Source organism: Podarcis raffonei, chromosome 5 (assembly GCF_027172205.1).
Source record: "Podarcis raffonei isolate rPodRaf1 chromosome 5, rPodRaf1.pri, whole genome shotgun sequence".
In the NCBI taxonomy this organism is placed as follows: Eukaryota; Metazoa; Chordata; class Lepidosauria; order Squamata; family Lacertidae; genus Podarcis; species Podarcis raffonei.
In genome coordinates this window covers 54,079,373-54,105,372 of record NC_070606.1, presented here as the reverse complement: position 1 = coordinate 54,105,372, position 26,000 = coordinate 54,079,373, and the positions used below count along the sequence as shown (strand labels likewise).

Below are 26,000 nucleotides of genomic sequence, written 5' to 3'. Positions count from 1 at the left end.
TTCATAGTGAGGTGGTTGCTATTCCTTGAGTGTATATATAGTTTTTCCCTGAAGGGCTTGAAGGTTTCTGCAGACAAATGAATTGGTCTCCTCCTTCTCGCTCTCCCATACAGAGTGACTGGCTGTTGCTGGCGTTCAAATGAGAAGGGGCAATTATACAGGACAAACACATGTTAAAGAGTCTTTCTCACTCTGCTGAGCTGCAGAGTTGATAACACACAATGGAGTCCCATGGGGATGGGTCAGGTGGCAGTTCGGCCAACCTTATAATTTATTGTCATTGATCTTCCACTCTTTACATACATTTGTCTATCTGTTTTACAGCTGGTCTATAATCCTCAATTTAGAAACATTTAGTTACTGAAAATACACAATTTAACCTGTAACTTACTTTTTCTTTTTAGTGGGCAGAAATGGTTCTGGAAAAAGCAACTTTTTCTATGGTAAGTGAAATCTTATGTATAATAATCTAAAATGTCTTCTCCAACTCCTTCCATATCCCTATGTGCCTTGCCCGAGAAGTGCATTGCTTTGGGAATGTTAATTGCAAGGCAGATGAGTTTCTTTTAATCCCCTTTTCTTGTAACCTCCTTCACTCTGGCTATGGGTTTCACTTGCTGAGTGGGTGGCATGTTTAGTGGTTGATATCCATGGCCGGACGCTGGCTAATGCCTGGAGTGGTCACTAGTGGAGTGTGTATTTTGGGGGGAGAGGGTAGATGAAAGCAGGAAATTGTGTCTCTCAAAGTGTTGTTATTATTATTTACTTGGTCATTGTGGGGCAGGCATCTGGGTTCTGCTTCAAACTGAAGTAATTGAAAAATTCCTGAAGAGATCCTTGCTTTAACATTTGTCCAAGTTTTGCAACACATTGAATGCAACCTATGCTGTTATTTATAAGAGATTCATAAAAACTGTTGATTGATAGTTCTGAATACTTCTGAACAGAATCCTAAAAATTAACATCTTATTTTATTTTCTTCATTATAGCAATTCAGTTTGTTCTCAGTGATGAATTCAGTCATCTTCGTCCTGAGCAAAGGTTGGCTTTGTTGCATGTAAGTGAAGATAACAGTTAGACGTGAGCATGCTATTGTTGTAAAATAGTTAGCTGGAATAATGGTGCATGTTACTTGCATTTGTTGAAATGATAAGTAGGTGATGCTATTATTTATACTTTTGGAGTTTAACCTTGATCAGCTCTCTTGGGTACTCTTTGAGGGCAAAGATGGAATAAAAATCCCTCAATAAATAGTAGGCATTCCACTGTTTGGAACAGGTTTACTTGCTTAGAGATGCAGTGTACACTTAGAACAAGAGGCCTTGAACATGCTCAGACAGATATTTTTTTCAGAGAATCTGAAGTTAGCTTCGTTTCATACTTAAATTCATTAGTGGTTTCCCACGAAAAGGCTTCATTAGAGCAGTCTAATTTAGAAAACAAATTAAAAAGTTGTTACAAAGCTATTAAATCACTGAAAAATGGGCATGGCATGGGGAAGATTGTAATACAAAGTACACACTTTAAAATGTGGGTTAATATTATGATCTTTCTTAGGAAGGCACAGGTCCTCGTGTTATTTCTGCTTTTGTGGAAATCATCTTTGACAACTCGGACAACAGGTTACCAGTAAGTTAAAAATAGTGTACATCAGCTTGTTTTCTTTAGTTTATATTAAGAGGCATAGTTTGCAATATCTGCCCTTCTGTTTTATTAAGATTGATAAAGAAGAAGTATCTCTTCGCAGAGTCATTGGCGCTAAAAAGGACCAGTATTTCCTAGACAAGAAAATGGTGACGTAAGCGCAGTTCCTTTTTTCTTTTAAACCAAATCTGGATTAAATGTACACCATAACAGGTTTTTTGGGGGGGGGGAATGTTTTATTGTTAAACTAGACAATCATTTAAAAAATCACGTATGTAAGTCAACTAGAGACGTTTTATATTTAGTTGACAAATGAATAGGAGGAATCCAGGATGAATGACAAGTATGTGATGCTTGCTTGCTTGCTTGCTCATAGCTGGGTGCTCTTCTGATGTCTGCAAGTTCATTTTGGAACCTAGAAAATCTCAGTCTTCAATTTTTCTGAAAAACAGTTTTGATTACTGTTTCAGTCTTCATGTTTGCTTGTGGGGGAAGGGACTTGAAACATTGTAGGTGGAATTCAGCGGTGTGCTCTTCCAATCTTTGTGTGTCTCCAAGACGTTGCAGAAAGTTGCACCTTGCCTGCACACCCGCCACTTGCTGTTCTGGGGGTGTTATTCCATATTGGGGAAAGAGGTTTGGAAGAGACAGTCCAACTCTGGCATTTGCACCAAGCACAGTAAAGCTTTGTTAGATTTATATCTGCCCTCATCCACCTTTAAACAAACACTCGCCGTGGAAGTACGCGTTAGAATAAATCACAGGCATTTATTTTTGCAAATAAGTGAATGTGTAACGCACAGAGTTTCCAGCCAACAAGTATTCATCTTCTGGCAGTAAAATAAAGAAGAAAAAAGGTTCCAAATTGCCACCTTGCATTTGGCAAGACACAAACTATTTAAAGGGAAAGTTCTTGGTTTGCTTACAAAAAGGATCCTGCAATCTTTGGGTTAGCAAATATGTCCCACAGAGGACCTTACGGTCTTCAAACAAAAACATCTTGGAGGTCCCGGGCCACAGAGAGGTTAGGCTGGCTCAACTAGAGCCAGGGCTTTTTCGGCTGTGGCTCTGATCTGGTGGAATGCTCTGTCACAAGAAACTAAGGCCCTGCGGGACTTGACATCTTTCCGCAGGGCCTGCAAGACAGAGCTGTTCCACCAGGCCTTTGGCCAGGGCACAGCCTGACCCCCTCCTTTAGCAATCCTCACAGAACTCTAGCCCAATGGTTGCCATTAATCTGATTTGAATTGATTGTATAATTAAATGATTTTTAGAATGATTTTAGAATTTGGAGGACAAGGCAGAGCTTGTGCCAATGAATTGCAAAAGTTTGGTGCCAAGAATTGGGGGAAAGGGGGTAATGATATTTCAGTAGCAAGTATTCTGTCATCTCTGTTCAACCTGTTACTTCCCATGTAGAAGGAGGACTGAGCAGCAAGCACTTAAATGAAACAGAAGAAATTTTCATGTCTGAGTCTAGTGGAAGCAGGCCAATTGTTATTTTTGTCCTGTATTATTTAGCTCATTCTAAACTGATGCACTGAAAGCTTTACTGTTTGAAAACTTGCTTCCAGGAAAAATGATGTGATGAACCTTCTTGAAAGTGCTGGATTTTCTCGCAGCAACCCCTACTATATTGTCAAGCAAGGAAAGGTATGATGATTACTATCCTTTGAACAAAGAATAATAGTAACTTTAATGTGAAGAATAAGTAGTTCTCTAATAAGTAGGCATATTATTTTACATTCTATTTTAATGGATGTATATTTCCTTAATCATTGGATGTGTTCATAATAATTTGAAAAATACCATGATATATGACTGTAGCTGCTGTCTGGTTAGCATGCTTCAATTCTTGTGGTATTCTTTCTGTCAGTTACGTTTTTATGGTGCTGGAGTGTAGCAGTAGCATAATGATAGCGACAATTTAAACTGAATATTTGAGCAGTGATAAATTAACTATACCAAATTATTTTTTCCTAAAGAATCTCCTATACAGTCATATTTTAAGATGAGAAAATTGCATATAACTTTGTATGCTCAGATAGACCTGACAGTATCAGTTTTAGGCATATAGATTGGTAGAGTTTTCACCAAACATTTGTTAACACTAGTTACAAAATGTACAAGTCTTTTCTGACTTTAGCAGAGGGGTAGTCAACCTTTTTATACCTACTGCCCACTAATGCATCTTTCTTGATGGTAAAATTTCCTTACCGCCCACCAGTCCTTGATGGAAGGAGGATTCAGCTTGTGCCATAGAACCTCCTAGCTAGAATCCTGAAACACCCACTAGTGGACGGTAGGGACCAGGTTGACAACCCCTGCTCTAGCACATAAATGCTTAGTACAGTGGTACCTCAGGTTAAGTACTTAATTTGTTCCAGAGGTCCATACTTAACCTGAAACTGTTCTTAATCTGAAGCACCACTTTAGTTAAGGGGGCCTGCTGCTGCTGCCGCGCCACCACAGCACGATTTCTGTTCTCATCCTGAAGCAAAGTTCTTAACCTGAAGCACTATTTCTGGGTTAGCGGAGTCTGTAACCTGAAGTGTATGTAACCCGAGGTACCACTGTATTGTGTTGACAGTGACACCTGCTCATCATTGCTAATGCTGCTGCAGCAGTGTCATTGGAGATTTTGTTGCAATAATTTTTCGTCTAAAAAAGCATTTATGAAAAACTTTATAGTTACTTGTTGCTTTTTCAAACTGTGTCCAAAATGTTACATTATTCTTACTCTCTTTTTTAGATCAACCAGATGGCCACAGCTCCTGACTCTCAGAGATTAAAACTGTTAAGAGAAGTAGCTGGCACTAGGGTATATGATGAACGTAAAGAAGAGAGTATCTCCTTAATGAAAGAAACAGGTAAAGATTATCATTCAGTAGCATTTCATAATATTTTCATGTCATGTTACTTTGATATATTTAGTGTATTTTCTGGCTTACTGCGAATGCACTGAAACAGTGGATATGAAACAATGAGGCACAATTTCCAGACACAATCTGGAAATTATTGTTATGGTGTAGAATTCTATGATGCATCCATTATGGTCCAACTGCATATCTGCATGTTTCTATCAAGGTTGTGCATATTTAACCCCATAAAGTAGGGGGAAGGAACCCTGGGCCCAGGGGCCAAATACAGCCTATCAGGCCTCTGAGGAGCCTTTTGAGGCTAACACCCTGTCTCGTCAGGCCACACACCCCACCAGCTCTACTGTATGCCCACCTTGAATGTTTTTGCTTACCAGAAGTCTGTCCTTGAACTCTGATAATGACTCTTGCTTGTCCAGATGGAGGAGAGAGGAGTGTGTATGTAAAACTAGTGTACTGTAAAATGGTAAAATTCACATTCATTGCTCCCCCACTTTTCCCTCTTGATTCTCCCACCCTAGCATGTAGCCCCCAGATTGTTGTCCAGAAGGGTTCATGGTCCTTGGCTAGAAAAAGGGTTCCCTGCTGTAAATCAGTCATGTTGATTCAAGGTGCACGTGACTTAGCTAAATCCAGCTATTCTCCCAAAGAGCTTACTGGAGTTATTGGTGATTTTCCTGAGAGAGCAGTGTACTGAATCAGACTGGGAACTGCACATTTATCCCTAGTTGCGGTGTAGCTGTTTGCTACCTGCCTTCATGTTATGAGGAGTTTCTTTCAATTAATCTCTTTATTTTTCCTTTAAAATAAATCATTAATGATGCTGTATGTGGTTAACTCTGCTTTATCATTTGGTTATTTTGAACAATAGAAAATATGAATCATTGATTTTGAGATTTAGTATAAATAATGAAATCATAGGCAACTTTTTATCATAACCATTGAGAATACAAGCTATTATGTTTAGTGGATTTCCCCCAGTTAGGACATGTTGTTTAAAAGAGCATTTCTGCCATGTAGTTGGTTTTGTTGTTCTGTTTAATGACAGATTCCTGATACTTAGTCTTCTAAACTCTTTCTTAAATCATTTCTAAAGAGGGGAAAAGGGAGAAAATAAATGAGCTGTTGAAATATATAGAAGAGCGATTACATACTTTGGAAGAGGAGAAAGAAGAGCTTGCTCAATATCAAAAGTGGGATAAAATGAGAAGAGCACTGGAGTACACCATTTATAATCAGGAACTTAATGAAACCAGGGCTAAACTTGATGAGGTAAGCCATTTTTAAACTATTATTTTCGTTACCAGCGTTTGTTTTTCAACATACGTAGTTTTAAAAAATATAGTTATGTTGTGCATGTTAACCCACAACTGATGTTTTTTCAGCTTTCTGCCAAAAGGGAAACAAGTGGAGAAAAATCAAGGCAATTAAGAGATGCACAGCAGGATGCTCGAGATAAAATGGAGGTGAGGTCTTCATTGTTCTGATCAGAACTGTTCTGATCTAAATAACTGTTTTAAAACAAATATTAATATTTATTTGTGTAGCCAAAGCCATTACAAAAAACAAACTATATAAATACCTTTAATGTGAAAAACAGAATAAAAAAATAACACACTTAAAAAAATTATGAAAACAAGGCATTCTGTCAGATAAAAGTTTGCTCCCCTGAAGAATTTAACTTTTCATCCCCACAAACGTTTCTCCTTAAAATTGTTCTAAAGGCAGAACAGGTCATTTTTTCAGAAGTGTAGGAGGACCTGCTCACTCATAAAAGTTAATCAAACAGTAGATCTCTCAACTGGGAGATTTAAATCTTTGCACAAGGCTGCTCTTAAGTCCTCATAGATTGAGCACATGAGTTAGTAGTTGCTTCTGTTTTACATTTGCCTTAATCCATAGTAACAAGCAACAGAGACTCAGGATGGGGTGTGAAAAAGACAGAATTGCATGTTTTCATCCATATGATGCATTGTTGATAGAGAGTGCATTTGGTGACATGTCACACTATATGTGCATCTCCCTGGCTAGACCTATCATGCTGAGAATTGTTTTAGTTTTAAAATTATGTAACCTGTTGTACTTTTCAAATCTTCTGTTGATGTGTTGTGTTTGTAGGAAATTGAACGGCAGGTCCGAGAACTTAAAACCAAGATTTCAGCTATGAAGGAAGAAAAGGAGCAGCTCAGTGCCGAAAGACAGGAACAGATTAAACAGAGGACCAAACTAGAGCTTAAAACAAAAGACTTGCAAGATGAACTGGCTGGAAATAGTGAACAACGGGTAAGGGCTGGAGGCTAGTTGTAGGATAACATGTCAAGGTGTATTTTATTTTGTCTTTTGGGACTCTCTCATTAGAATGTAAAAACTGCAGGGCAAATAATTCTTCTGTTTTATAAAAGGACAGTAGGGGTACGATGACAGTTGTTCTCTGTTATCTGGTTATCTAGACTGCCATAGTGAAAAAAGAGCACCTGTCTTTCTAATTAAAACACAGCAAGGTTATTCTTTTTCTCTATTTGGATCAAAACTGGTTTGGGGGGGGTAACACATTAAAGTACAATATTTCATAAGAAACAACAGAGTAGATATGAATTATGGCTAACTTTGTTTATGTACCACTTTCCAAGCCAGTGCTGAGTGTGCCATGGATGCAGAGTAAACAGAAGTCTGTACATAGTCTACGGTTGGTACATATTGAGAAAATCTATAAAAGCAGCCAATTGTAGATTGATTTGAACTATATCAAGCTTTCGTGCTGTCCGTATAAATTTCTTATTGAAGTTCTTATTTAATAGCATTCCACAAGAAGAGCTTGTTCACAGATTACTGTTCTTGTTAAAGGCAGCAGTCTATGATAGCTTATTGCTAAGTAGCTCTATTAAAATTGGGGATGCACAGATGCTGCTCTGAAGTTTGGTAAGCTGTAAACTAGACCGAAGCTTTTCTGAACGTATAATTTCTAGTGCTTCTATAGCTACTGATTCTTTTCACCCCCAAAAACATTCTGATAAACCACTTCCCTTACTTATTGTTGACCTTCATATTGTCTGTTTTTCCAGAAAAGACTCTTGAAAGAGAGGCAGAAACTTCTTGAGAAAATTGAAGAAAAACAGAAAGAACTAGCAGAAACAGAACCAAAGTTCAATAGTGTAAAAGAAAAAGAGGAACGAGGAATTGCCAGGTCTGTGTGCTGATTAGCAGTGGTATGAAGGGGAAATATTTAGCATGTGCAATGAGGAATACTTCTGCATATACAAGCTCTTCTTTTGTGAAGGAATTGGAAAGGTTCTAGTATAGATCATGGGATGAGCAAGAAAATAATTTGGAATACATTTGGCATGGTTAACTCGGTTAGAGCATGGTGCTGATAATGCCAAGTTTGCAGGTTCAATCCCCATAAGGGACAGCTGCATATTCCAGCATTGCTGGGGTTTGACTATATGATTCTCAGGGTCCCTTCCAACTCTATGATTCTATGATCTTTGAACTTCCCTGTAAGAGAGAGAAGACGCATACTAGTAGAATGGATGGAGCTGTCCTCTGTAAGAGGTAGTGGCACAGGATTGAGTAGAAGAGCTTAGTGTTTTCCTTCTGCCACTTGAAAACAAAATGTTTTCTGTCAACAGATAGAGGCTTGGGATTTTTATGTTTGAAAGTGCTGACCAATCTGAGCCTAACAGTTCAGTCCTAGAGATGTCTGCTCAGAAGTAAATCCTATTGCATTCCCGAGCAAATGTGTTTATGTTTGGAGTTAGAGAGCTTGATAAAATTCCAAAATAATAATAATAGGTATTTGAGCAAAACACAGAATAAAATAAAAGAAATAGTATATATCTTATCTCACTATCAAAAAAATTTCAAAGCTTTCTCTCTCTCTCTCTCTCTCTCTCTCTCTCTCTCTCTCTCTGCTTTTTGAGACCTGTTGAAATAGAAGATGATTGAGTAGAAAGTGATAAAACAAGTTTAAAAGAGAAGCAATTGTTAAATAACAAAATTGAAAGAAAAGAACACAAGTGTTTCTTGAAATGACTTCTTTCAGTTCCCTGCTACAGTTTAATTCAAATTTGATGTGTCATGTTAAATATGAAGAATATGCTTCTCTGTTAGGTTTATAGCATTATAATTTCATGATAAAAGGTTTCAGTTATATTTTTCTCTTCCAACAGACTGGCACAGGCCACCCAGGAAAGAACAGATCTTTATGCAAAGCAAGGTCGAGGAAGTCAGTTTACATCAAAAGAAGAGAGAGATAAATGGATTAAAAAAGAACTGAAATCCTTAGATCAAGCCATCAATGACAAGAAACGGCAGATTGCTGCTATACATAAAGATTTAGAAGACACGGAGGCTAACAAAGAGAAGAATCTGGAGCAGTATAGTGTAAGGATTTGAGTTTGGTGGTACAGAAATATTTGAATCGGTAAATTATAAGTACTGTATATAATCAGGGTTTCTGTATGTTGGGTGTGGCTTCATACGTGTTGGGTTGCGTTCAGCACTATGCTGGCACAGTGGAAATTCCTTGCCCCCTCTCTCCCGTAAATACTCTTGAGATTCAGGGAACCCTTGAGAAACATCTGGAATGTGAGAAGGAGGCATTAGGAGACGCTCCTGTGGTGTTACCCTACAAAGGAGGGTGGAATAAAAGCACTGATCCTTCAGCCAAAAGAAGACAAACTCAGCACGTGGAAGGAGTTCATATTTGTTGCTGCAACATAAATCTAGAGGCCCCAGTAGATATCTCTGAAAAGCTGGAACCCCAAACAAAGGGTGCAGAAAACTTAATAATTTTATAGAAAAGAGTGCATTTATGACAGAAGCTTAAGCCATCCTAATTGGCTATCTCTACGCATGCTCAAGACATGCTCCTACGTACTGTGCAGTACCATAGTTCTAAGCAAAGAAAATAAATTTACTATTGACTCATACAAATGTTGCATTCTATGCTGCCAGCCTTTCTGCTGTCTGTTACATGAAGCCTAATCTGGGTAAGAAGAATGTACTGCTTCTCTTCTTAGAAGATCTACCAAGGTTAGCTTGCTTTTCTCTGCTTTGGAAGCTGATAAGAGAGACACTGCTTGTTAGCAAAAAGACAAAAATGCAGCTTCTATTCTCAGATGGGGGTTGCAGGGAAAATTAGCAAGCTATCCAAGCTTCAAGGCCAAGACAGCACTGAATTCCTTGCAAAATAAGCAGGCAGGAGAGAGATGGCTATATTTCCAGTACATTTCCAGTACAGGACAGTTGTGGTTGTGGCTGTGATAACGTGTTTAAGCAGCCTCAGCACTTAGGAAGCTGAGGTCACTTGTGTACAGTATCAGAGATGTGTTCTGTGACAGAGGGTGTGAGCATAGGTGTGCTTGCTATGGGTTCTGACATACGTCCTAGGCCACAACATCCATCTGGGTCCCAGGTCATGACACCTAGGAATCGGTGGGGAGGAGGCATACCATTGGTGACTAATCAAAGGCATCTCAAAAAAAGAGACCTTTGACACAATCTGGTCTCCCTTTTTCTCTTTTATTGAAGAAGAGCAGCATAGTTTAATGCCATCACCATCACAGAGGTGTCTGTGGAGGGGATATGTTGATAGAAAATGTACTGTAACTTTCGAATACATTTTTTTTGGGGGGGGGAGTGGTGAGGAAGAAGAAATGGCAAGTTCTCCTTGTGTGAGCTACCTGTTAGATGTAACCCATTATCTTAAGTTCTATGATTTTGTTTTTAAAAACTGGAGGTGTAATTATGGTATAATTGAGTAAGCTACAAGTTCAACCCTATATTTTGTCATCCTGTTTCCTGAATATTTTTAGAAGACATGTAGTGTGAGTTTGGAACTCTACTCCCCAATCCTGCCTCATGTAAACTACTAACCCCTTAACTTGGTCTCTCATTTTTCCATGCATAGGACATGTTGAATGGGGGGGGGGGAGGCGGGTTGCAGAGCAAAGATTGTACAGGTTGGACCTGGGCTCATTAAATGTGCAGATGTAAAATGGATCTGGAGTATGTGGGGCCAGTACAATATAAAGAGCATACTCCATATCACCTCGCTGTTCGCATGGGCTTGAGCCATGAATGAAAACCTTCCAAGCAATTGTCAAATATGACTGTTCTATCTTTGTAGTCAAATGTACCCTATGCTGAAAGTAGCCAAAAAATCTAAATTGCTCAGTTGTAGCTTTAGTTTCTTATCAATGTTCTCTACAAGCTGTAAATAGGATCTTTTATTTTATTCTGAACATAATTCTGCCGCTTAAGGGAACAAAATGTATTGGAGTCAATTAAAATCATGAGATGCTGAATTTTAAAATACCTTCTTTTATGCCTTAGAAACTGGATCAGGATCTTAATGAAGTGAAAGCTCGTGTTGAAGAACTGGACAGAAAATACTATGAAGTGAAAAACAAAAAAGATGAACTACAGAGTGAGAGAAAGTTAGTATTTATTTTTTTTAAGGGTTGACCTAACCTATGTTGTGCGAATATGTACAGTGATGTATATAAATATTGATTACTCAGACATTAATAAATATGGTTTCGTTGTTTAACTTTTATTGGTATAGGGTACCATCCATTGGGGGCCCTCACACTCAGGATAGGACTTTTGTTCCAATAGAGATGTTTGGTAATAAAAAAGGAGGAAACACTGTTATTACTGATGACTCCTGCAGTCCCCGTGCCACCTTCGACATTGTTCTGAAGGGTCTTTCAACTTTATGGAGCTGGTTTTAGCAGGTTACTGGGAGTTGCAGAAGGGAAGAGGGACTGAAAAAAATCACTCATCCTCTAATGTTAGTGCACACAACTTATGAATCAAAATCCCTTCTGTCAGTGGAAGGGGACCAGTTGGATTCATCCATGTACCAGAAGAGTGCACTGTACCTGGAAGCAAAGATTATAGCAGTGCTTGAACTTCTGTCATCTTATTAGTATAGGCACTGTTATACTCCAGCCCATGAAGTTGACTCATAAAATCTGTGTTGAGATAGAAAACAATTATGGAGTGGAATATAGCTTCCTGGGAATCTGAGCTTTCACAATTTCCAGAGATTATAGCCATGATAGTTCTGGAGAAATGTTTGAGAATGTGTAAGCACTGTTTTACCATCAGAGGGAACCTCATTCATGGATTCTAGCAATTAGGGCCTGGTTTTTAATTCTGTTTAATTCCAGGTTCCTACATATGATGGCTGTTCTCCAACTTTCCCTTGCACTTCTTTTAGTACTCCAGCTATTTCAAAAATATTCTAAATTTCCCAAAATGTGAAACCTGGAGGCAGGGGGCTTGCATGAAGTAAGGTGTATCTAATTTTTTGTTCTCCAATCTTGGTGGCAAGGATTTTTGCTGTGTTAGGAAAAAGGAGTGATACTTTAAGAGATATGTGACATATTGTCTCTTCTTGTTAGGGATAATAAATCAGTTTGAGGAGCTATACACTGTAGAAGAGATTTAACAAAAGAGTTAATAGCGTTAAAAAATGCTCGCGGAAAGCTTTAGATTAGGACAAGGTTATTAAAGACCTTGTAATACCACTACCCTGATCTGGTATTTTATTCTGTTTTTCCTTGAAGATACATTTTGTAATATGGAAGTGTACTATTTTTTCAGTTACTTGTGGAGAGAAGAGAATGCAGAACAGCAAGCTCTTGCTGCAAAACGGGAGGACTTGGAAAAGAAACAGCAGCTTCTTAGAGCAGCAACAGGAAAGGTGAGAGTCATAGCATGCTGTCATAATTATGATAGAGATTTTCAGTAACTAATATAGTTCTTTTTCCTTCTGAAGAATTTTGTGGGGAACGGTCAGGCCAAAAGTAAAAATCAAAACTGTCTAAAGACAAATTCATTTGTATTAAAACAAGTATTTATCACTTACCAAGTCACAAATACATACCAAACTGTGTTTTTTTAAAATTAGCTTCTGTGGTCACCAATCACTTGCTTAAGTGCATACAGTTGCCCTATACCTAAACTTAAGTAGCTGTGTATATTAACTTGTCTGAACAAATAATGGATTCAGTGTTGTGTGCATTATAATGATCATTGCATAACTTTGCCCTGTTGGTATAACTTTGCCCTGTTGGTATAAAACTGAAGATAACTAAAAGTGGAGGAAATCCTTAAAGAGAGAGAGAGAAATAGAGATGAGGTTTACCCTATTTCCACAAAGTATAGGAAGCTCAAGTAATTCTGCTTTATTATGACAGGCTATTCTAAATGGCATTGACAGCATAAACAAAGTCTTGGAGCATTTCCGTCGCAAAGGCATTAACCAACATGTTCAGAATGGCTATCATGGAATAGTAATGAATAACTTTGAGTGTGAGCCTGCTTTCTACACCTGTGTTGAAGTTACTGCAGGAAACAGGTATAGTTCTGATTACTAGGCTTTTTTCCTGTAGAAATGTTCAATGTGAACATATTAACTATAAACCATTGTCTGCTAGCACATAAAATGGTGAATTGGGCGTTTTTCTAATAAATATTAGTGCATAAAACTTTTTTGTTCCATAGGATTTTTTTCTTGGTAGTGCTTGATGGCATGTAGGAGGGGAGACAATGCAGTTTTAATTTAAGATAAAACATTCATTCATTCATTCAACTTTGTTCTCTCTCTTTTCATGTTAGGCTTTTTTATCATATTGTAGATTCTGATGAAGTTAGTACCAAGATATTAATGGAGTTCAATAAAATGAATCTACCTGGAGAAGTAACTTTTCTGCCTCTGAACAAGCTGGATGTTAGAGATACTGCATACCCTGAAACCAATGTGAGTCTGCCGTCATCGTTTTCTTTAAATAGCAAATTGTCTGCTAGGCCTACATACTTGTAATCGTTTCAGTGCTATTCTGGCCACAAATAAAATGATTGCAAAGGTGGATGCAACCTGTATTTCATATGTCCCTGCATGTTGCCGTTCTAAATCTGTCTTTTAGCCAGGTTATTTTCCTTTAATTTAAGGGAATTGTTGTGTGATTTACTTACATTCTAGGTTATTATAGTCTACATTTCAATTATTTGTAATTTTGATACCAGGTTGGCTTTTTTATAGTATACATTTTGTACCTGAAAATAAATGCAGTACTCTTGTACTTCTTTTTAACTGTTTAATATTCTTGCTTTCAGGATGCTATTCCTATGATCAGTAAACTAAGATACAATCCAAGATTTGATAAAGCCTTCAAGCATGTTTTTGGAAAGACTCTTATTTGTCGTAGTATGGAAGTGTCTACCCAGCTGGCCAGAGCTTTTACTATGGATTGTATTACTCTGGAAGGTATGACTTTGGTTCAGTTTTATTTGCAAAGGAAAGGGATTTCACCGTTTACTTGGCTCTTTGTCAGCAATTCAACAAAGCATATGTAATTCATTGTGTTCTGATAAGCTGAATTTGTTGCGTACTAGTTCTCTCCCAAACCCTGTTCTGGCTATATATTGAAAAGGCCAGTTCATACAAATGTAGTTGCTTGATTCTTAGAATAACTTAGGTAGAGCTGTAAATGTTTTTCATTAAGTGTTAATAATAATTTTAAAGTAGCAGAAGGGGAATCTCCAGCCCATAGGCCTAACTAGTTCTTCTAGGCCTTTCAACTTGGCTGGCAGGGCCATTTCAACCAAGTCACACTCACCTGCCCTACATCAGATTAGCATCTATTCTTCACAAATATATTCCCCACCCCCAGGTGATCAAGTCAGCCACCGAGGGGCTTTGACTGGGGGTTATTATGACACAAGAAAGTCTCGACTTGAACTGCAGAAAGATGTAAGAAAGGTGGAAGAAGAACTAGGAGAACTTGAAGCAAAGCTCAATGAAAACCTGCGAAGAAACATTGAAAATATCCTTCATAGTGCTTGTTCATATGTGGAGGATGTTGTTGGTGGGATTGCTTATTTGCCTGTTTCTCAGTAAAATAACTGCATTGTGTGTAAGAGAATGGATGGCTGAGGTACAAATAGTGTGTGAATGCTGTTGGTAGTTTTGTATGTCTCTCAGTGTACATGCATTTGTCTTCTGCATGAAGGCGAGTAAGAGATGACATAATAGAAGTTTATAAAATTAACCCTGGCATGGAGAAAGTAGATAGAGAAAAGTGGAGTCCCCCCCCCCCGTCTCATGACACTAGAACTCATGAACAACCAATGAATCAGTGTAGGAAGAGTCAAGATGTATAAAAGAAACTACTTATTCATGCAACACATGGTTAAACTGTGGAACTCACTCCCACAGGAGGCAGTGATGGCCATGAACTTGGGTGGTTTTAAGAGTAGTGGCCAAATTCATGAAGGAAAGGGCTGTCAGTGGTTCCTGGCCATGATGGTTATGCTCTTCCTCCAATGCTTCTGAATACCAGTTGCTGGAAACCACAGAGGGGAGAGTGCTCTTGTGGTCAAATCCTGCTTGCTGACAGGCAACCGTTCAGCCACTGTAAGAACAGGTTGCTGGACTAGATGGGCCACTAGCCTGATCCAGCAGGCTCTTCTTACGTTCTTATGCTTTGGTCACTGTTCAGGAAACTCAGAAGGGCTGGTTGTTGTTAAGAAAAAGTAGTGTAGGTATATTCTGTTGCCGAGAATCAGTCAAGATTTGCTCAGCCTAGAAGAACAGAAAAAGGGGTCTTAACCGTATATTTGCAGAGAGTAGCTCTTCACCAGTAGCGTTGTAGAAATTGAACAAATATGCCAGCAGCTTTGCTCAAAAAGTGCACATGAGATTGTTTTTGCTGGGTTTGTGGTCAAGTCTGGTAGGTGATTAGCTTGTAAGTACAATTTTCAGCCATACTGTAACTTGCATTTGTTTATAGAAGGTTGTGGCATGTAGTATTTCTGTCATGTTAATATGCTATGATTTGTAAACAGCCTTCATTGCTGTAAAAGGATTCATTTTTTAAGACCAACAACATACTGATTTTATATCATTCATAATGTACATGTTGATCAGAATTTTTCCTTAGCACACTGCATGGATTAATAATGAAATTGATCAGCTAATGAATCAGATGCAGCAGATTGAAACCCAACAAAGAAAATTCAAAGCTTCCAGAGACAGCATCTTATCGGAGATGAAAATGTTGAAAGAGAAGAGACAGCAGTCAGAAAAAACATTTATGCCCAAGGTATGGGATCATAGATTTGTAGAGTTGGAAGGGATCACGAGGGTCATCTAGCCCAACTCTCTGCAATACAGGAATATTTTGCTCAACGTGGGGCTCGAACTCACAGCCCTGAGATTAAGAATCTATTTCTCTACTGATTGAGCTATCAACAGATATAACTATAATCCTAACACTTGACTCGCAAGTGACTGGCTGGTTTAATGGAATAGAGCAACCACTGGTGCATCCACAGCCCAGTCACTTGTGCCAGTCATGTCAGCAGCAGGAAAAAAACGCCCCTTTGCTAGTTCAGTTCCGTTGCTGAATTATGCTAATTGCCATCTTATGACAGCGGTAGGGCCTGCTCAGGATCCAGCAGATCCTGTGCTTACAAGCGAGCATTCCCCTGATGGTGGAGCTTCCCCAGCAGCAGTCTAGTAAAGGGCCATCTCCGCTCCATCCAAACACCCTCCAGCATGACAGTTCAAGGGCTTTGATTGCTCTTCCTGCACAGCAGATTATACTTTCATTATCTGGATTGTTCAGTGTGCTATCCAGTAGATTAACTGGTTTAAAAAAAGGAATGAAGCAAGTGATAGTAATAGTAATGCTTATGATTATTTCTCAGTCCAGTTTCATATTCCCTAAGAGTCCCTAAGGCTGCGGAGTAGGATTTTACTTCTGAGTAGGTACATATATGAGTGAGATCACTGTTGTTGCTTATTGCGTTTAAGCCTTTTTATATGGCATTTGCTGCTAGGTCACATAATTAGATAAATTGGAAGGCTGCTTTCATGATACTCACATTTAATTTTTTCTTCAGCAACGCAGCTTACAAAGTTTGGAGGCAAGTTTACATGCTATGGAATCAACCCGGGAGTCTTTAAAAGCAGAACTGGGGACAGACCTGTTGTCGCAGCTCAGTTTAGAGGACCAGAAACGAGTTGATGCACTTAATGATGAGATCCGACAGCTACAGCAAGTAAGGACACTTAAAATGAAAAATAAAATTGCTGTGATTAAGAATGTTGGGAAATTATTTACAAAATTCCCTTCCCCACTTTCTACCTTTGCTACCTTTTCATTTGGTAGCAAAAATAGTGTGATACCAACGTTCATCATTCATAGAGCTGATCCACTGAAATCAATGCATGCTCATAGATTTCAGTGGGCTTGCTAGAATGTACTTATAAAACATGTATGTAAATAGTGGAGAGCATAAAGCGTTTAATGACATACCAGTAAAACTGTTTAATCTGATAATTTTAGTTTGGTAAACCACTTTGAGGTTTTAGTAACATAAAGCGATGTATAAATATTGTGAAATAAAATTATTTTTTAAAACAACCAGCCAACAATATTTAGTTGTTTTTGTATATCCGTATGTATTTCTTGGTTTATAGGAAAACAGACAGCTTTTGAATGAAAGGATCAAGCTTGAGGGGATCATCACACGAGTCGAGACTTATCTCAATGAGAATTTGAGAAAGCGCTTAGACCAAGTTGAACAAGTAAGATATTTTATTTTGATCCACTCCATTCTTAACATTTTTAAAAAAACTATTTTAAAATCATCACAGTGACTCGGTATTTACTGGTGTGTCTCTAAGTTAGTGGATGTTCACGTAATATTTATTTATTGAACTGCCAACATTCAACAAATTTTGGAGAATCCTATGATGACACAAATATAAATTCTCTTTATGCAATTTTTGGCGTGAAGCTGCAATCTATATATTTCTAATCAATTATAAAAATGAGCTATTCAATAATAATATATTGTAAACCATGAAAAGTAACCTCTTCTATGTAGTATAGCCGATAGCTTCCTTATTTGCATCAACTGAACTTGCATCCTGTTAACATTTTGCATTTTTAGGAGCTGAATGAGCTGAGAGAGACAGAAGGTGGCACTGTTCTTACAGCAACAACATCAGAGCTTGAGGCTATCAACAAACGAGTGAAAGATACGCTGGCACGCTCAGAAGGTTGGTAATCAAGAGAAGGTGTCATATCTAGTATATTTTATTAACATATTCTAAAATACAGTTAAAGTATTCAAAGAACAATTAACAAAGATTATAACACTGAAATGAAATCATGTTCAAAGAGTATACAGTACAAATAGTACAAAGAAGGATAAAGAATAACTAGAACTGGTAGCACAAGCCTGGACACATTAGCTGTGCTTCCCATTAAGCCCTCCAGAAGGATGCAAACTATAAAAGCTTACTGGACTCCCTTAATGCAATGGATTCCATGGCTTCTTTCTGAAGCTGCTGCTAGAAGTTGTAGTGGATGCTGTGCTTGACATAATCTTAACATACCTTCATTTCTTTATACTGGCACATCTGGATTTTGTTGTCTTGTTCTTCATCACCTTTGGGAGTTTATTAACAACATTCCAGAGTACATTCCCACCCTACCCTGGTTATATTTTAAAATCATAGATATTATTAATAAAGATTTATCAATGTTCTGCATTTTCTTTGTATATCCAGTTGTAAGGCTCAATTTATACAATTCTTTGATTTGTTATACTAGATCTGGACAATTCAATTGATAAAACAGAAGCAGGAATCAAAGAACTCCAAAAGAGCATGGAGCGCTGGAAGAACATGGAGAAAGAGCACATGGATGCTATTAATCATGACACAAAAGAGCTTGAAAAAATGACTAACCGGCAAGGCATGCTTCTGAAGAAGAAGGAGGAGTGTATGAAGAAAATCAGGGAATTGGGATCACTTCCCCAGGAAGCGTTCGAAAAATACCAGACTTTGAGCCTGAAGCAGGTAACAAAAGTGTTGAGTGCTCCTCTCCAGAGACAGTGAGTGGTGGTTCATACCGTGCTCTGATGGATTTTCTCAATTCTTTTATACAGCTATTTCGCAAACTGGAACAATGCAACACAGAACTCAAAAAATACAGTCATGTCAATAAAAAAGCTCTAGATCAGTTTGTGAACTTCTCAGAGCAGAAGGAGAAGTTGATAAAACGTCAAGAAGAGTTGGACAGGGGCTACAAGTCCATCATGGAGTTGATGAATGTCCTTGAACTCAGAAAATATGAAGCAATCCAGCTGACATTCAAACAGGTATTATTTGGCACCCATTGTGAGTGACAAGGCTGTTTGACATGCTTTGAATTGCATGTTGGAAACAATTGTATTATGTATTTTGCATGTGTAAAGTTCATAAATTGTCATCTGGTTTTATTTTTACAAGCAAACTGAGGTTACTGAAATCTTAGCAAGAACTTATTCACGCTATGAAAAGGTCCGAACAGAGGCATGTGTCTCAGACTAGATTCTAACCGGATTGTAAATATTTGTAGGTGCTAGAAATTTTTTATACTGTACTACATTTACCAGAATTGCTATGGGTTTGATACAGGATAAACCTGCCCTTGACCCACCAACTGCAGTATTTGCGTTTGGTGCATGTGTGAAGAGACTCTGCTTGCATATCAATGCTCTACACATGAGAAGGGATCCTGAGCCAATCCAAATTCTCTATCCCCACCCCCACGCCTGTGCACACATGGAGGAGCTTTGTGTACACATGTTGTTGCAAGCGTAGGGTCCCTTATACACATACAGGGAGCCAGCCCATACAGTCTCCAGTCTTTTGTCATTCAAGTTTTTTGTTTTGCCACAAGCGCCAGTGGCAAACACCAGTTTGCTACTTTGTGTTTAGTGCATTTTGGAAACACTGAATCAGCAATTATTAGAGTACTTCTTTAATCAGGTGATGGGATGGGATGGGATTTTTTAGGATGAACTCTTATGGCAATACTTTACCAAAGTAGCATTTGAAATCCTTTTATTACTTTTACAAATATTTGTCTGTCAGAAAAAGCCTTCAGGTTATTTGTGCAAAGATTAATATGGATTGAACTACACTTTCTCAAGGTCTCAAAGAACTTCAGTGAAGTCTTTCAGAAGCTGGTGCCTGGGGGGAAAGCTACACTCGTGATGAAGAAAGGTGATGTGGAAGGCAGTCAATCTCAAGATGAAGGTGAAGGTGGTGCTGAGAGTGAAAAGGGATCAGGATCTCAAAGTAGTGTTCCTTCTGTAGACCAGTTCACTGGAGTTGGGATTAGGGTAATGGAATATTTTACCTTGCACTCTCATGACCACAAATTATATTATGGTAATGCTTAAGAATTAGCAGTAACTAATGTTTCATTGTTCCTGCAGGTGTCATTTACTGGCAAACAAGGTGAAATGAGAGAAATGCAGCAGCTTTCTGGTGGACAGAAGTCACTTGTGGCTCTAGCCTTAATTTTTGCTATCCAGAAATGTGACCCTGCGCCGTTTTACCTCTTTGATGAAATTGATCAAGCCCTAGATGCCCAGCATAGAAAGGCAGTTTCAGGTAGAGTCTTGGGTATTTTATTGTTCAACACAATACTACATATTACTTCTCTATCTAATTGCAGTTACAAAGAAAGCTTCTCATAGTAAAAATAATTGGGACTATAGCTGCTTAATGTGGCATATGTGCGTCTTGTGGCTGTCCTTCTCCGGGGTACAGAAGTGAACTGCTGTTATGCTTTTTGGGAACATGGTTGGCTGTTTCACTGTAGCTGAAGGAAGGAACACAGAGAGATATTTGCCACTTCAAGTTGACCAGTTCCCTAGCTCTGTGGATTCCCCAGATATGTCTGGGTCTCACTGATGGGAATGACATTATAATAATAAGGCAGAGTATGACTTCTAGAAGGAAATCTGGCTTTATTAAGATGTGTAAGCCTTATAAACCAACCTGGGGCCCTTCTTCATGTGCCTCCTCTACATGATGTCCAGAGGATGGCAACATGAGAATGGGCTTTTTCTGCAGTGGCTCCCTGTTTGTGGAATACTCTCCCCAGGGAGATTAGTCTGGTGCCTTCATTATATATATTTTTAGATACCAGGCGAAAGCATTCTTCTTCAACCAAGCCTTATTGCTACTGCTTCCATCAACCTTGGAAAAGTTTTCATAGTGGCAGCCCCAATCCTGCTCTGGCACATTTTCTGGAATGACGAAAGAGCAGTGCAGCAACCAGGAAGATGGAGTTACCCCTTGATTTCTTGACTGGTATATTCCCAATTATATATTTCTTCCAAGTCCTTCCACATTTATTCCATACATGATGAATCAAATGCTGACCAAATCGAGCTCCTATGACAGTTTGCAGAATAGTCATGTGATGCCCACTCGAGCCAATTGCTGAAATTTTCTTGCATTTTAATATCACACTTTGTTATGTACCAGAACTTGCTGCATTTTATTACTTACCCACTAAAAAATGCCTGGAAAATTATCTCAATGTTCGTTGAGAAATTTGTTTTACTTCCCCAGATATGATCATGGAACTGGCAGAACATGCTCAATTTATTACAACAACTTTCAGGCCAGAACTGCTTGAGTCTGCTGATAAATTTTACGGTGTAAAATTCAGAAATAAGGTATGCAATTATAAAACGTGTTAAATAAATTATTGTAGGCAATGGCTGAAGTCCCTCCAAAGCATGATGGGACACTGTTACCATAAATAATAAATCTGGAACTTGCTTATAAATCACTTCATTAACAATAAAGGCACATGAATTCAACAGGCTTATGTTAAAGGCTATGATGGCCTCTGACACATTTCTAGTGACTTGATTTCTAGTGTTTGCATAGATTTCAGCTTCATTTGACTGACTGAAGGCAAGGGTAGAACTGCACAGATGTCTAGATACACAGCCATTTCGGAACATATGACTGGAGGGTTTTTATTTTTTACCTTTATTATTTTTAGTACAAAGTACGTGCTGTCCTCCTCCTAGGCTACTTTCTGTAGATGAGTCTAAAAGTAGGAGAGTATGCACGCCATTCTATTAAAGATCCTGTGCCAAGAGTTTGAATTGTGCTGTTTGTATAAAATACGTAACTCTTGTCATTTAAGAGTCCAGACCAATGCACGTGATGTCTCACACTTGGGGGTGGTGTGTGTGGATGGGATGGTCACCCTCCACCAGCCCAGAACAGCCCCACTGACTGTGAAGTGTAGCTTTATTCACTTGGAGCTCCCTTTTTCTTCCACTGAAAGTGCAGGCTGGCAGAAGAACCACTGCCATGAAGGTTCAAAACAGGGTATTTGAGCGCTGCCCCGCTGGCCTCACTTGATGGCCTGTACCCACCCCTGGGGTGGACTAGCTTGTGGATACAGTGGTTGCTTTGCCACTTCATTGTGTTGCACTGCTGCCCAGCCAGGGTTTGAATTGCTCTGGCTGATTATTTTGCTCTGCCTTTGCTGTTCATAGGTGGTGGGATCAGGTATGCAGGACTCTAAAGCTCTGAGTAATGGAAATCTTGTTCTGACACTCACCACTCCAGTTTCTGAAACATCACAGGGCAGTCAGTGTCCATTCACTTTCAAATACAGGCGTCTCCCCACTTATGCTGAGGTTACATTCTGGGGCCCTGCATGCATAAGCAAATATTTTGTAAGTGGGGCTAAAAAGCCTCCAAATGCCCATTTCCCCCTGCTGTCCAGCAATCTCTTTCCCACTCTCTCTCCACACCTAGAGTTAAAGTTCTGGGGCCAGCTGGAGACTGGAGGTTGCACAGAGAAGTGGCTGCTGTGCTACTGTGCACATCAGTTGCTAGGTGGGGAGAATGAACAGCCTACACAAAGCCCTGCTGTATCTCTCATCTCTTTGGGGCTTCCTCCACCCTCACTGAAGTCCTCCTAGGGCTCCGGGGAGTGTCTCCTCACTGGCCACAAGGACTCTCCAGCTCTCTCCTGCCATTTCCTGGTTTTAATACCTTTATTTATTTCCTGACACCGTGCATATTTGTGGTCACATGCAAGTTGATTGTGTCTAAGTGGGATGATGCCTGTACATATTTGCAAGCATAAAGGTTAGAAATGGAAGTTGGATTTAGGATGCAGTATTGCATGCTGAGATTTTCCTGCACGTTTTCAAAATGTAGAGTTGTGTGTGGAACATTTGGTAGAATGATTTTGCCTGGCTCATACATTAATTACACAGTTACAAATTTACAGTACTGTAGAGGGAGAGGGACGCGGGTGGCGCTGTGGGTAAAACCTCAGCGCCTAGGACTTGCCGATCGTCAGGTCGGCAGTTCGAATCCCCGCGGCGGGGTGCGCTCCCCTTGCTCGGTCCCAGTGCCTGCCAACCTAGCAGTTCGAAAGCACCCTCAGGTGCAAGTAGATAAATAGGGACCACTTACTAGTGGGAAGGTAAACGGCGTTTCCGTGTGCTGCGCTGGCTCGCCAGATGCAGCTTGTCACGCTGGCCACGTGACCCGGAAGTGTCTCCGGACAGCGCTGGCTCCCGGCCTATAGAGTGAGATGAGCGCACAACCCTAGAGTCTGTCAAGACTGGCTCGTACGGGCAGGGGTACCTTTACCTTTACCTTAGAGGGAGAGTGCTTCATAAACACCATGGAGCTGTTATGTTGGCTAGCATCTTCATTGATTTCAATACTGTGTTTCTTTTTCTGATTTAGGTCAGTCATATTGATGTGATCACAGCAGAGATGGCCAAAGACTTTGTGGAAGATGATACTACTCATGGATAAGTGGCAGAGAGCTGTCAGCCTGTTGGGAAAGTCTGTAAAATATTTGTTTCTACACTGGGCAGCTGTGTAAAATCTGAAATACATTGTGACTGTTCAAAAGCTATTTTAACATAAGTTAATGGAGCATCTGAATATTATGACTTCTGTATACATTGGATTCCATTTTACATATGTGCTGTTAAATTCTTTTATAAAATACCTGTTAATTTTACCTTCATACTATACCTGTAGCTTGAAAAATGTACTTTTAATGTGTCTTTTTTGGTGTTTTAACTTTTTGGAGTTTTAAATGCCAGTTCTTCCTTCCCTCCCAGTTACAATTTTAATGTTTATACTGCCTCACATGGTTTTTTTAAATAGCTTCAATAAAATAATTGTTTTTAATGCTGTAATTTAGATACATGTTCTTGATATTGGGAACTGCTATACTGTCTACTATCACTTCATGTAGAATGCAGTTTGTTTATGTGTATGGAGATCAATATTTGGCAATAGAGCTTATAGATGAATTTACTCCTGGCTTGTAGGTCACTGGCTTTTTAGATGTCATGATAGGTTACAGAGATTGGTTGTAAATCTTTATGTAAGCTTCTGCTTGTGATTTATGGGCTTCGGTCCTCACAATCAGATAGGTTTTCTATTCCATCATCTTTACTCTGTTTTATAGCTTAGGAACTCATGCAACTCTGAACACCTATCATGCTCCACTTCAAGTTAGTTATATGCACAGCATCTGTTCTGGTTAATTGAAATATCTCATATTTCTACCATTTTCATTGCTAGATAGCATGGGGTGGGAAATTTTGATTCTACATAATTTGATGTATTAGTGCAACTTACTTATTCTACAGATGTTTTACAGGTGTGGGGAAACTTTGGCCTTCCAGTTATTACTGAACTACAACTCCCATCAGTGCTAGCGAAGTTGGCCAATGGCCAGGGATTATGAAAGCTGTAGTTCAGCAGCAACTGGGTCATTCATATAGATTCTCCCACAAATTATATCTAAGATTAAAATCATGAGTTATCCCAATCTATGAGTGACTCCACAAGTATGTCACCTCCTTTCAGGTTTCAGTATAGCCGTGTCAAACAGAGAGAGGTTTACATCCTTCACACATGATATCATTGCAGAAGTGGAGCACTCTGGAGAGCAAGACTTATGTGAGAATTTACCTCAAAGTACCTTCCTTGATCATCTTCGATTGTACAAAGCAAGCAAGCAAACAAAAACAAAAACCCATTCATATGCATCAGCTGTGCTGCATTAGCAGGAAAAAGATATTAGTTTGGTTTAATACTGACCCCCTCCCCTAGTAATTTAGGAAAGTAGCCAAGCAATGTAGGATTAGTTCCATGTTTATGTCTGACTAGATTCAGATGGGCGATCCAAAATATATTATTTGCTATTGGCAGAGCCAAACTAGCAGCTGGTGGCATTGTAAAATAAAACTTTTAGAATGCCAAGCCAGGGAGGCAAGCCAAGGCTTCATTTAGTGTTGCTCGAGTAAACAATCTCTTAATGCTTCAAAGTGTTTTAAAAATCTATGCATAGGTTTTCTTTCTTTTTTACAAAGTACAGTTTTTAAGGAGCTGATCAGTAAATGCTTTTTTAAAAAAATTTGAAATGGCATTGTTGAAGCTGTTGCACGATGAAAACATTTTTCGTTAGTGTCACTATTGTACCAGATTAGGCATTAGCACGTGACATTCTTGGCAGGTGAGCAGCCACCCCACCCCACCTGCTCAACATGTTTTGTTTTAAACTGTTTTTAATGTTGTATTTTAAATTGTTGTAACCTACCCTCACCCTTACGGGTGAAGAAATTTATTATTAATAATAAAAAATAAAAGTCAGAAAGCTGTGTTTGGGCTTTGTAAGATAACAGCATTACAGTTAGCTCCTTTCCAAAGAACACGAAACCAGGGTAATAAGCACTGCGACCCTGGAATTTCTTACTTCTTGGAATATAGTGAGGTGAGCCCAAGAGTATTTTCAAATCTTTGTTCTCCATTCTTTTGTGAAACGGAGGACAGGAGACATTCCTATTATCAGGAGCAGATAATATATAATAACTTCACCTCAACTCAGAATCTGTGGATTCTGCTTGAAAATTCTCCAGGTTTTTACACATTCTCTGAATATTTGTTATTGAGCTGGTTCCCCCACACTAGTATTTGCTTAATACACAATGGATGGTTTTTAGTATTGACAAGTGTTAGTTGTTACACAATGGTTTATCACCCTTGTTTTCAGACTCTTGGTCATCAGGGATCCATTTCCACATCTGCCAAGGATTCCCTGCATATCTGGTCACAGAAGCCTTGTAGACCACACAGAATTCTAGTGCATGTCTTAGGAGACATGCAGGGGAACTAGTAGCCCTCCAGATTTGTTGGACTACAACTACCATTCCTGACAATTGGCTGTGCTGACTGGAGCTGATGGGAGCTGGGGTGGACACAGATTCTATATCCAAGTTCTAGAAGTACTGACTGTGGAGCAGAACACAACCAATTTTAATGTTGGTGGACAAACTAATTTCAGACATGAGATTAATTGAACCTGGCAGGCATAAAGTGTGCATTCTACCACTGAGCTGTGGCCCCTATCCTCATGGTAGGCTTAGTTAGTTCTAGAAGCTGATTTCAATGCCAGGGCTGAATCCTAGAATGGATGTGCGGAACTTTTCGACTGTTGATTAGAGATGGGCAAATCTGCCAATTTTTATTTCTCTGTTTTCTCATTTTTCAAAGCTTAAGTTCCATTCTCCACATTTCCACTTTACTGTGTGAATCTTATT

General features: G+C 39.0%; 1 protein-coding gene across 1 annotated transcript in view; it reads left to right on the top strand.

Moving 5' to 3' along the window:
• SMC3 (structural maintenance of chromosomes 3) overlaps positions 1-25,061 on the top strand; it is a 28,969-nt gene extending 3,908 nt beyond the window's left edge. The window contains exons 3-29 of the mRNA XM_053389244.1: positions 405-443; positions 990-1,057; positions 1,558-1,629; positions 1,719-1,798; positions 3,219-3,297; positions 4,397-4,514; positions 5,620-5,795; positions 5,909-5,989; positions 6,642-6,806; positions 7,586-7,707; positions 8,693-8,906; positions 10,860-10,963; positions 12,138-12,237; positions 12,734-12,894; positions 13,155-13,296; positions 13,653-13,803; positions 14,210-14,362; positions 15,489-15,640; positions 16,443-16,601; positions 17,023-17,130; positions 17,499-17,607; positions 18,164-18,411; positions 18,501-18,713; positions 19,530-19,721; positions 19,818-19,995; positions 20,965-21,071; positions 23,125-25,061. Of these exons, the coding sequence (XP_053245219.1) occupies positions 405-443; positions 990-1,057; positions 1,558-1,629; positions 1,719-1,798; positions 3,219-3,297; positions 4,397-4,514; positions 5,620-5,795; positions 5,909-5,989; positions 6,642-6,806; positions 7,586-7,707; positions 8,693-8,906; positions 10,860-10,963; positions 12,138-12,237; positions 12,734-12,894; positions 13,155-13,296; positions 13,653-13,803; positions 14,210-14,362; positions 15,489-15,640; positions 16,443-16,601; positions 17,023-17,130; positions 17,499-17,607; positions 18,164-18,411; positions 18,501-18,713; positions 19,530-19,721; positions 19,818-19,995; positions 20,965-21,071; positions 23,125-23,196 (3,563 nt within the window). The 3' untranslated portion in view covers positions 23,197-25,061. The remainder of the gene's footprint in view (positions 1-404; positions 444-989; positions 1,058-1,557; positions 1,630-1,718; positions 1,799-3,218; positions 3,298-4,396; positions 4,515-5,619; positions 5,796-5,908; positions 5,990-6,641; positions 6,807-7,585; positions 7,708-8,692; positions 8,907-10,859; positions 10,964-12,137; positions 12,238-12,733; positions 12,895-13,154; positions 13,297-13,652; positions 13,804-14,209; positions 14,363-15,488; positions 15,641-16,442; positions 16,602-17,022; positions 17,131-17,498; positions 17,608-18,163; positions 18,412-18,500; positions 18,714-19,529; positions 19,722-19,817; positions 19,996-20,964; positions 21,072-23,124) is intronic.
• The last annotated feature ends 939 nt before the right edge of the window (positions 25,062-26,000 follow it).